This window comes from Platichthys flesus, chromosome 4 (assembly GCF_949316205.1).
Source record: "Platichthys flesus chromosome 4, fPlaFle2.1, whole genome shotgun sequence".
Lineage (NCBI taxonomy): Eukaryota > Metazoa > Chordata > Actinopteri > Pleuronectiformes > Pleuronectidae > Platichthys > Platichthys flesus.
Window position 1 is genome coordinate 20,506,152 of NC_084948.1, and position 12,571 is coordinate 20,518,722.

The 12,571-nt window shown below is 41.7% G+C and overlaps 1 protein-coding gene across 2 annotated transcripts in view; it reads right to left on the bottom strand.

Annotated features, from left to right (window-relative positions):
- cadm1b (cell adhesion molecule 1b) overlaps positions 1-12,571 on the bottom strand; it is a 132,904-nt gene that overhangs the window by 14,302 nt on the left and 106,031 nt on the right. For both annotated transcript variants that reach the window (XM_062386640.1, XM_062386639.1), the window contains exons 5-8: positions 11,254-11,391; positions 5,545-5,703; positions 3,871-3,967; positions 2,796-2,968 (exon numbers count right to left, since the gene is read on the bottom strand). In XM_062386640.1, the coding sequence (XP_062242624.1) occupies positions 2,796-2,968; positions 3,871-3,967; positions 5,545-5,703; positions 11,254-11,391 (567 nt within the window). The remainder of the gene's footprint in view (positions 1-2,795; positions 2,969-3,870; positions 3,968-5,544; positions 5,704-11,253; positions 11,392-12,571) is intronic.

A 12,571-nucleotide genomic window follows, 5' to 3' on the forward strand; every position in this document is an offset into this window, starting at 1 on the left:
GAACATCAGACAGAGGGCTCAATGGTGTGAGTGTGTGCTGGGAGACTTTTATTTTTTCAAGCAACTGAAGATTCTTCAGGGATGTGAAGAAAAAAAAGAGGCAGGGCCTGTCCGAACGCTGTGTACCTGAGAGGTTTGGATTAGTGAGGCCCTGCTGTGTTTGAACAGTTTTTAAGACATTCGTAGAAAAACAACATGGTTTCTCTTCCTTCATTTCCAACACACCAACAACACCTATCTGCTAAACCAGTCAGGAGCCAGTGAGGAAATGTTATCATATTTCCAGGTGTAGAAATTCAGTCCCTGGTTATTTAAACATAATGCATCCGCAACACTCCCGGTTCGTCTTCTTTGATTTCTCCAGACTATTACGTTTTGTTTTTTTGTCTCCTCTGCCCAAGACCTTGTCCTTCCATTAAAATCACTGCTTGCCCTGCGATAAGTGTTGACATGCAAACTGTACTTCTTTTCAAAATGCATTCCACCAAAACAACCGTCCAAACAGGAGCACCAGTCTACAACCTGCAACCGTCTCTATCGCAAAAAACCTAAATGAGCCCATTTTCAACAGCTGCTTACAACATTACACGTTATTTAGGTTTTAACGTGACTGCTGGTTCCGGTGACTAAATCTAACAACATCTAACAATCTGATTACTGTGTGACGGATAATATATTACAACCCACCATTCTATGTTTTCACCAGAAAATCGGTGACAATGTTTGGAAGGTGCAGATTTCATTTGATTGCCTTTATTCTCTAAGCAGCATGACTCCTCACACCTGCCTGGAACCGTTGACAGATATTCTACTCTGCCATAGCAGCGGGTTCTGGAAACACGGATGTTCATTATTAAAAGATTTCCTGGAGAAAATACTGGACATAGTAATAAATGAAGAACATTTTTTACAAGCTGAATCATCCCCACAGACTGGATGATAGTCATAATAAGTTATTTCCCCCTCAACATATGATGTCTTTAGTTGGGATACAAGATTGACTACACCAGGTTAAGATTTTTAATTAAATGGATCCATTGTACATACATGATAATTACACTGGAGAAGCAGGGAGTTTGTGCAGCAGAGTCACCTTTTCTCCTTGTTCCGTGTACGGTCTCTGGGAAACAATGTTCTCGGGACCCAGGCAGAAACAAATTGAAACTTGGGAGCGAAAATACAAAACGTTCTTCTAAACAGCAGGGAGCAGGCGCTCCGAGGAGAGAACGCTGAACTCTCCAACAATGGCTGCACCTGCAGCACATTTGTTTCCCCCTCATCCTCATTCACCCCTGCCAGCCAACAGAAATAGGGAATTAAGGTCCGAGGAGTGTGTACTTCATTGACGTCACGTTTCATGATTTGTGAATGATGAAGTCGTCCTCGTTCTGAAAACTTCAAACAGTTGCCTCCTGCTGTTCGCGCTTGGGGATTTAAGTGCCAAGAAGGCTGGTGCACCTTTAAACAGTCGAGTTGTTTGCAAAGACGTTGAAACTTTATTCAGATATTGTGCGATGGCAGTGGAGTGAATTCAGTGGCGGAGGAAACAGTAACTGCATTTCCTTGTGTTACTAATGTATTTGATGTATTTTGGATTTTTTCTATCATATGTTGTGTTTTGGGATTGTGATGTGGAAAAAAAAGCAATAAAAATATTAAAACTGCTATGCGTGTACCACGACTGACATTCATAAGGGTAAAATGAAAAGGTGGCCTCACTGAAGGGCGGCTGACACCAAGGGGATCAAACCATCCACGACATTTCCAGTCTTGTCCTGGGAGAGATCGTCCTATTATTGTCCTTTACTGGTTGGCTGCAGAGCACATTGACATTCCACCCACTTCAATGTGAGTCATCAGCACCAGAGCCCATCTCTTTATCATAGAAAGAAAAGGTGAATAGTCATATCCAGGAGTCAGGTCATAGTCGTTCTCTTCATGATTTGGTTTGAACTCATTTTGATTTCATGGAATACTCTCTATGTGAGGATGTGATGAAGCCTAATCCTGGTCTAAGCTGGCAGTGTCCTCCTCCTCTGTTCAACTGCCCCGAGCTTAGCCCCAAAAGAGGATGCAATTACAGTTCCAAGGTCAGTGGAAATATTTAGATATAGTTTCAGCAGGAGGATGACAAACTGTAAACAGTGCATGAGAGTGATGCTGTAGTCTGAAAGAGCAATGGTGAAATGGATACATAAATGTAGAAGAAAAGGATTTTTTAAAATATCAGCCTTAGAATGAATCTATTGAAGGGGGAAATAAAAACGTTTACCAGCTCATACGGGCCCCTTAATGTCAGCAGTGTGTTAGTATGAGACAATACAGACGCTTCCAGCTGATCCAGTCTCTACTCCAACATTTTAAATATAAATCTACCAGGAGAAATCTCACTTGCAGGGTTTCTAACACACGAGTCCAAAGTCAACAACCACTTTATCCTTTGCTTTCTGTACGGTTCAATCTCGTCATCGTGCATTAGCAGCACAGCCGCGGTTCAAATCTCCAACATAAATTGGGAGCACTGTGGATTTGTCATCTGCAGCCACCTTCTGTGATTAAGCCCCCTGTTCCTCTCACTAATGGCTTACATCCATATATGTTTGAAATGTGAATCTGTTTATTGCACAAACGCTGCAGTAAATCCGTGTCGGTGCAATACAATCCTCCGACTGCCAGATCTGAAGTTGGCGGTTAAGTCTATAAATCTCAGTATATCAGCAATACGGGGGGAATTCTGGTGTAATAAGAGTGATGGAGGCTTTTAAACATGGGTAGCAGTGAAAAGTAATACCTACCATATACATAGAGGATGTAGTCGTCGTAGGCCTCGCCCACCGTGTTGGACGCCACGCAGCGATAGGTGCCGTTGTAGGACTTGTTGAGGTTCTCGATGTAGAGGTCAGAGCCGGTGACCACGGCGTGAGACGGCACGTCATCGTCCACCCGGAGCCAGTTGATCTGATGGGGACTGGAGAGAACAAATACAACAGACGCATCACTCAGGCGCTGTCTATCCACGCTAGAAATCTGAAGTAAAGGTCAAATCTGAGATGGTCTGAGGAGGGGCCACTGGCAGGGCCCGTCTGATGATGTCCTTCATACAGCGTGCTAACAGCCGTTAACATTTAAATGGTATAATGAAATGTGAAGGTGAAGGGGGATGTGCTAAATGGTAAATGGACTGCAGTTAGATGGAGCTTTTCTAGTCTTAATAACCACTCAAAGCGCTTTCTACTACAAGTCACATTCACACTGACATATGGGCGTTCTATACTCTGGGATTCTTCTGTCACACACTGATCCCCAAACTTCGCCCGGATGGAACAGACATCGGCTATGGATGAGGGGTAGAGAGGTCATCCTCCTGAAGGTCAGCAGTTCAATCCCCAGTCTGACCCATCTGCATGCCGAGGTGTCCTTGGGCAAGATGCTGAACCCCGAATGGCCCCCCCCATAGAATAACAAAGTGCTGTGAATAGATGCACTGTATGAATGTGTGTGTGAATGGGTGAATGTAAAACTGTACTGTAAAGCACTTTGAGTGGTCATCAAGACTTGAAAACCGCTGTATAGATACAAAACCATTTACCATTTACCATTTACATCAGGTTCAATTTATGTGCTTCAGCAGCTAGTCCACAGTAAAAGTGCTTTAAAGTACTTGTACAAGTAGTTTACAATGTACTTAATAGAAAAATACAAGACTCTTAATCTACTTATGGCTAGTTTGTGTCCCCATTAAAGTGGGACAAATAGGCTGAATTCTGTTCAATGGAAGTGATATAGACATAGGTGGACAAGTCACTCTACAGGCTGAAATACAATATGAAATGATGTATTGGTGCATGCAGTTTATCCGTGAACACTCACTGTGGTTTTCCCCCTGCGATACACGACAAGTCTAGATTGTCACCTTCTCTGGTTAAACCCTCAGGATATGTCACCACAATCTTCACTTCTGGTTTATCTGAAAAGGAAAAAGAAGGTGAGAAGTTAGAGAGATCTGGTGTCAAGAGTCATGACAAGACAACACATTTTACATTTTTTCAACACCTGCAGCTTAAAGAAAAAGGTGAAATGATCGTGGGCTCCGAGGCGAAGCGCTGAGAGAAACAGAGGACTTAATGAAACGATTATCCTGTGAGTTCAGTCGACTTTCAGTGAGTCTACGTTCAGCGAAATGTTTTTCTCCTCTTATCAATGCTCACCAAAGATTACCAAAATGTCAAGCGATTCCAGTCAAGCTCCCTCTTTTTCCTTGAAAGGTCAAACAAAACAGTTGTCTACCTGAAGAAAAAAATTAATATTCTACCCAGACTACAAAAGGGTAGCATAACCTTTCTTTGATGTTTAACAGTGTAAGGTAGACGGTGTTACCTCTTCAATCAATGCACCATTTAAAGAACACCTAAACATCATCTGACACCGGAGTAAAAGTTTTCACTGTGTGATCCATAGAGACCAGTGTCAGACTGTATAAATCCTATAGTACATCGAGGCTCCAATAAAAAGTGTGTGCACCAGACACACTTTATCAGAAAGAGTTGAGTTTCTCCAAGTTTCTTGTTGTTCTTCATCTGTTTCCGGCAGTTTATTATAATCTGTCTTCTCTCGTTGGCCATTCTAGCTTCAAGCCCCTTTTCCACTGGTCAAACTAACATTTGGATTTTATCTGTAATGGGCATGGACACAATCGGCTTTCACAGCCCGGTCAAATGACTCTGAAGTGGACACAGGTTTTATTCCAGCTCTGATAGGCACCGTGATGGAAACCTGACACCTGGATGACCACGCTAATTTGGCAGGACAGCGAGGTGAGAGAGCGCCTCAGTGTTTGGTGCGTTCATGATGTGTTTGGGAGCAAAAAAGCGGTGAGGCTACGTTCTCCACTGGCAAAGGCAGAGTAGTCAATCAACCTTTTTGTTGACTCGTTTCGGGTCATTTTGTTTATCTCGGTAGCTGTGTCTTTGTGGTCATTTTACAATGTCTGTAGTCGTTTTGTCTTTTGGCATCTTTCACAATTCAGCTCAATTCTGTGTTCGGTTATGTTAGGTCTCTTTGCAGTTGTTGTGAGTCTCTTTGTGGTAGTTTTTGTAGTTTTGTGTCTCTTTAAAATTACAATATTTGATATTCAATATTTACAGTCATTTCAAACAGAGGCTCTGACCTGGTGCCCAGTGGGAGCGTGAGGGGAAGCCCTCCCAGCTACATATATGGAACGTTTGTCAATTAAAATTTTCCAAAATAGAAATTAAGAGGAACAATTTGAGTAACATTTTGCATATTCACAGATTATTGTTGGCATATCAAACTAAAATGAGGTTGTATGCATCTGCTGATAGTTGAAACTCAGTTAAGTCAAACTTGGTGCCCCCTAGATTGCGAGTTGACTAAATATCTGAATTTTATGCACCTTTGATTGATGAGACGTGTCTTTTTTAGACCCATGATATCAATAAATGCCACAGCTCCATCAGAGAGTAGTTAAGCTCCCCAGACAAGAAACAATCTCTGGTGCCGTAAAAACAGTTTTAGGTCACTCACATAGCACTTCCAAGTGTCTTTGAGCCAGGAGGTCCTTCACAGCTGGGTGGTCAATGATGCAGTCCACTGGTACTCCATCATCCTCTTTGGTGACAGAAATTTTTACCCGGCTGCTGACGGTAAACATCCTGTCATACGTCTCCTCAACGGTTGTCTCCCCTAGAGAAGTCATCACAAGCGCAAGATGGGAAAAAGGTTAATGGCCAAACCGCTCAAAAACAAATCTGAAATCCTGCAGCCGCCTCAGCCGGCAGTGAGCAAACAGTCGTAGCTATTAGGAGCACATTACCTGTCAAACTGCGGTGCTTTCAAATTGCATTTACATTTAATTCATGACTCTGTGATGTGGTGTCCAAATGAGACTTTGGAGGATTCAGGTGAGCCAGAGGCCCTCGGGATGTGATGAGAGCGGTGAGGAGCGGTTGGGTCATATACTGTAAGCCTGATAATGAATGCCTGTGCTGCTTGACGGCTGAGCATTGTTGGGGCTAACCTGCAGTAATCCGCTGCCCACTAGGCCCTAGCCTGTCAGAGGGGCATTCATTTAGAGAGTATTACAATGCCACAGGGGCATGGCATTAGCCGCAGTGCTGTGTGTGATGGTTTACTCGCACTTAATGAAGTGAGGAAATAATTACAGCCCCACTCTGACCTGCAGTACACTTCCGTTTCAGCCTTGTCGCAGGGGAGCCCGGCTGGACCCAGGGCAAAACACTGTTGTTCCACAGTTGATGATCACCGGTACACACATATGTGGCCTCTTGATAGATATTAACCCCGTGTAACACCCACCCACCCACTCATCCACCCACCCAAGAGCTGCCTACATAAAATGTAAAGTACTGGGATCAGTGAGTGGTCAATGCGCTTGAGGGCATTAAGTTTGACCACTCTGCCGAGTGCGGTGAGAGAACAGGCTGTTTGCGAACCACAGCGACTGTTAGAGAAGAGTGAGTTAGTAATAACAGCACCATAATGATAATAACAGCGGGAATAAAAGGCGCGACTGTGATGAGAAAACAGAAATAAAGGACTTTTTGTTTTAGGAACTGTGAGCATCTTTGTTCTTGCTTACAGACTCAGGCAGATGGCAAACAGTTCATTTATTAGCATGTGAACCCACATTAACACCCACAGTGAGTAAAGACATTACAAGACATTCAAGTTATGAAAATGTGCAGCCAATGTATTAAAATAAGCTTTGAAAATAAATACTTTTTAATGTCACATTTACATAAAAGAGTTCTTCAATTTTTAAATAGTAAAAGAACAACATCTTTTCCTATGAGGAGCTCTTTAGACAGCGTGCAATCACAAAGACCAAACATATACTACGTCACATTTGTGAGGTTGACGAGGGCGATTCCATGGACTGAGTGAAGTCAAGTACGAGTTCACGAGAGTTGTGGTGATCAGTTATCATCCCCTCGTCCAATCACAGTCTTTACAGCTCAGCTCTAAACGTCTCCTCAAACAGGAAACTCATGTCAGTCTTTGGAACTTCAAAGTGACATAACTGAATTGTTATGTTAATATTAATAGCTTTATGTTCCAACATATATTACACCTGAGATGATTTATCATTTAGCTACATTTTTGGATAATCTGTCATTTTCAAGCCAAAGTTGAGGATATAATGTCAAATATTTAGTTTAAAGTTTTAGGTTTTTGGACTCTTGGATGAATATCAAGACACATTGGACACCTTCAGCTCTGTGAAGTTGAAGGTCATTTCTTCTCAGTACCTCTACAGCCCGATGAGAGTTTGAGGGTTCTGCACCACAATGTAGAGCTGCACTCTTCTGGACAGATACTTCAGATGTCGAATCGGTTGGACCCAGGCTCTCAGTTTGGGGACACAGCTCCTACTGCTCCTACAGGTAACAACTTTTGACCTCCACATTTACTCCAGTTGATCGTTCAGCCCCTGGTACATCTCAGTCTTCTTGTTCCCTTCTTTTCTGAAGCGGACGTCTTCTGCTCCTTATCATCCACCACTGTGTCTGGTTGGTTTTCCAGCCGCTTCATTCTACTGGTTTTACTGATGTTGAAACCAGCTGCTTCTTGGTTATAGTAGCATATCATCCACTCAGTATCCAGAGTGTGTCCATGTTGTATAAAATTGTGTACTCATATGATCGGCCACGTCTGCACCACACTTGAAGGAAACTTTGCAGAAAATAACTGCAAGTTTCAACAGAGTGTCTTCAGTGCAATGTCGATGAGATGCATCATGGCCCCATTCTATCTTGTGCTGCCTTGTCTGCATCGTCCCCAGATGTCGTGCCTCTCATTTGGCCTCTGCACCACGCAAAGTACCAAAGGGACAAGCCAAACACATCTCAAGGTCAGGGAAATAGCACTGCTCCCCCTGTCCCAGTGCTGTCACGAAAAAAAATAATTTGATTTCTGGTATTAATTATTTTTGGTTCTGATTGTTCTCGGATAAGGAATTTTAATTTGAAAAACGTCTTAAAGTCCTGCGCAATGGTTTGAAGATTGGTTAGCGTAGATGGAGCCATTATCATTGTACAGGCCAACCGACGCTTGTCAATTATCGGTGTCATCCAAACTCGAGACGAGGAAAACAACCGTGGATCAGGTCGTGCAAGGACTTCAATCTGAATGCAGAGGAGATTTTGAGTGTTGCAGCAGAGATGTCAAATCAAACGCTCTTGTGAGCATCAACCACCGATCAATCCCAGCGCAATCAAGCATAGCCTCTTCTCAGGGTGACATTTTCTTTCAGTCGGCTTCTTGTGCCTGCCATCGCTCTCTGCAGAGCCGCAAACTGATCAAGCCACTGCACTGGCATTACCGTTAATAAAGCGGGGCTATAATTAAGATCATATGAATGCCAAAATCGCACTGGATCAATACAAAGTTATACTTGGGCTATTATACGAGTGAATTTTAATCATGTGTTTCATATGTATGTGATTACAAACTTGAATGTTATGCTGTCATTTTGAAAACAGAGCACCGCTTGGAAGAAGTTGCTAAATAATTTACTCATGTCTGAAGCCGAGTTAGAAGCTCTTCATTCCTTCAATGAAACTTTTTCTTTTAAGTTGCCAGGTTCGTGAAAGATCTTCACGTATTAAAGACGAGCGAATCATGCTGGAGTCTTTTTCACAACCTGGCAACCAAAAAGAAAAAGTTTTCAGTTGATCTATACAGCCTTAGATTTAGAAACTATTAATTACAGCTTATAAACCGTATTAAAAAATATACAGATACAAGTTTACTTATTTCTTTTAATCTTTCTTTTTAATACTTGTATCTGCTAATCAGAGATACTATTGATTAGAATGATGCATTAGTTATATTTTTTTGAGATTTTTTTTCTGTTTACTTTACCTATCTTTACAATTTTCTTTACATCAATTTATTTGTGTCCTACCACATTTTCTTTTATTTGTAATATTTCAAACGAGTAAAATCTTATTTCATGGTGGAGTTGTGTGCAGCGCATTGATTCGCTCGGCCCTTCATCCCCCTTCTCTCTCTCTCTCTCTCTCTGTCATGGTTGGACTGGCTTAAAAGCAGTTGACGTTCCTGTGTATTTGCATATAGAGCAGGGAAGTGAGATCCCATCACAAGTGGTCACACGGGCTCTTCCTAATACTAGGTGACGTCCTCAGAGGAAGTCACTCGTGAACAGATTCTCCCGAGACACATGTTAATGTCACGTAATGTCACAAGCAGGGCCTGTGTCTCCGATGCTGTATCTGTCAGTAGAGGACAGAACTCACACTGGAATACTGTGTATCCCAGGAGCTGCTCCACCCACAGTTAACTAACGGACATTCCAGCATCAGAACCTAACTGAAGTCAATGTTTAAATAAACTGAAGAGATGAAATATTGCCACATTGAAATCGACATAATAATCTTTTATAATTGTTTCCCATCGTTTTCTTCTGTGAATGGAATTTGGACTCATATCATGTCACAAGTTTGATGAGTAAGTGATGCGTTCTTTAACTTTTTTGTTGGGTTCAAGAGCACCTTCTCTACAATGAAAAAAAGACATGTATAATCATTTATTCACTTACTTTACTTTTTTATAAATGCTTTTATTTGATTTGCTAAGAAATCCCCCCCAAAAAATACCAGAAATTTGATTATGCCATAATGAATGTTAAAATATGTCTGAATAACATTCAATTTAAAACTTTGTTTGCCACCAAATCAAAACAAAGTATTTCTTTCTTTTAGCGTTTTGTTAAATGCACGATCTTCTAACTGTTCAGAATTCTGATTAAATATCATGCATTTCATTTCACATAATCACAAACAAATGTTAAAAACACATCGTTTAAATGCAGCTGTCCGATGGAACAAATCTCCTCCTGTATTTAGCAGCAGCAGCAGCTGAGCTCTGGGCTCCGCTACATTTAAATAATATTGCAGCTGTCATTTATGCTAATGGCTGTTTCGCCACCTTGTGTGTTGAGTCTCTCTCAAGCCAGAGCCCATCAGTCCTGCGCCTGCCAGCATGATAAATGGTTGCGAGACCAATTCGGCCAATTTTAAAAGTGTGTTTAAATTAGCCAGCAAATTTCCTTCTTGGCATCGCAGCTGCCTTGCCCGCGCGCAGACGTGAGACAAACATGATCACTGAGATTCTGCGAAACCAGCGCGATGTGTGCTTTTTAAATCTCAGTACGTGCAGGAGCTAATGAATTGTTGAGCACGTCCATAATGAGTAGTGATTTGTGCTTCCTGGGGCACAGGAGGACGTGACTCCCTGGCTCTCCTTGTGCATCCACTGCCACTACGGATTAGCCCCACTCAGCATGTCAGACATGGCATTTCGCTGATCCAGCCGTTCTGTTGTCCCTCCCTCCCCTTCACAACACTCCACAACTCATAAACAGAAATTGACTTCAACTCCTGTAGGGAACACTGGAGGCACAGATGGCATTTAGCTTCAGATTCGCTCTTGTCTAAATATTTCATCTCTCAACAAGCCAAATGAATCCACTCCATTCTAATACATATATAATTTGACAACAAGCCTACAGAAAGCCACTCTGTGTAAATACGATATGACTAAAATGAATATCCTCCCCTTGCTGTACAATAAGGCCATAATGAATAATTGATGACCCCTAATCATAACTGAGAGGTAATAAGGTTTTTCCACCAGCCCAGATTATAAACCCTGTCAGCCTGCAGCTGGTCAAAGCCCTGAAATGAGTGAAATGTGCAAAGTTCACATTCACCATGTGTACATACAACACATTTAGGGTTTTCTAGGCTTAAAAACACAGTCCATCAGCAGTCAAGGTGCGACAGAGCTAAAATATTGAATCTAAACCAAATGGCTGATGTGGAAATTACAACATGAAAATGGCTTAAAGTAAAATGTTTTGTAAAATGTATAACATATATAACATGAGCCTGGGTTGCAGCTCTGAATGAATACTTGATTATTACATACTGCAGGGATAAGGGGATTTGACACACAGGTAAAAGAAATGTTAATAAAGAAACCACTCTCTTCCACCAGCCATACATGCCAAGTGTGATCATCTTCCAATACAAGTCAGTTAACATAATCAGTAGAATACACGTTAATGTTTTTTCCAAGAGAACCACATTTGGCACACAGAGGAAGTGGTTCCAGGGACCAGGGTTCCTAGAGAAGTGGACAGGCCTGGACATTGTAAAACAAACTGCGGGAGGCTGTTATTCTACTGACCTGTCAGTTCTTCCTCCCCTTTCATCCATCTGATGGAAGCAGCTGGCTTACTGCCCATGGCGGTGCAGGTGAGCTCCGTCTCATTCCCCTCGCTGACCACATCCTCGCGGCTCTCAATGATTGGGCTGCCTGGCGGGACTGACCCACAGAGACAGAAAGACACCAGCACCGCAATATTAACACACAGAATTGGGTTGACACTTAATAATAATAAGGGCATTTAATGCATGGATGCCTGTTCCTCAACATTAAGGAATCAAGTCATTAGACACTGAATAGATCATCAATTAATCACAATTAATTTTTTACATTAATACATGTCACAATAAATCTAAAAGGAAAGGACATTTAAGATCGTTGGGTTTGAACAGCTTCTATGAAAACAGGAAGCCGTGTCTGTTTGTTCTGAATCTACATTAAGTCATCATTGGAAAATGAATATCCCAACATGACTTCTGTGGCCCTTCTCTTTGCTTTAGCACAGCTGTCCGTTTCCCCCTCACTTGTCAACAGCCACCTGCTGGATGTTACTGAGGCTAATGTTGGGGATTCAAACCTGTATCTTGTAACTGAGACATAAACAAGGACGGCTCAAGCAGAAACGTGGATGTGCTTAATGATTTGATTTATAAATAACAACAGCTTCAGGGTAATTTCTCTCCTGCTCTCAGAGCTGAAGTGGATTCTGGCTTATTTAATGGCAGAAATGAGCGTATGAACTGACAGTGAGTTAGGCTAAAGGATAGTGTGAGTGAACACAGGGATGCCTCGAGTTAAATGCTAATCGGCCTGTTAACATGGTATCATGCTGATGTTAAAGAGCAACTCTTAAACATGCCACCTTCTCCTTTCACATGCACATCTATATATATATATATGCACATGTAATAAATCTAATGCTGCCATATTTCTGTCAGTTGCATGCTCCCTTTGGAGGAACCGGTTCGTAGAAAGAAATTTAAATGCTGACTTAATGGTGCTAGATGAAAAGTCAGGTGATTACTTTAAGCTTTTTTCCCCTTTTCCACATTATTATTGCTCCATTTTTGGTCTCTACCAACTGATTAGAAATATCATCTTTAGCTGTGAAATACTCTCTGCTCACTAGCTAGGGCATTTTCACACCTATAGTTCATCTAATCATTTATATATATGGATAGATATATATAAATATCTATCCATATATATATATTTTGGAAGAGTTTCTAAACATGGAGCGTTTTCGTCATGGTTCAGCGTCTTTTCACGTAGAAAAATCCAATCGGATCAAATGCTTCAAAACAAACCATGTGAGAAGGTTCATTCACCTCATTGGTCA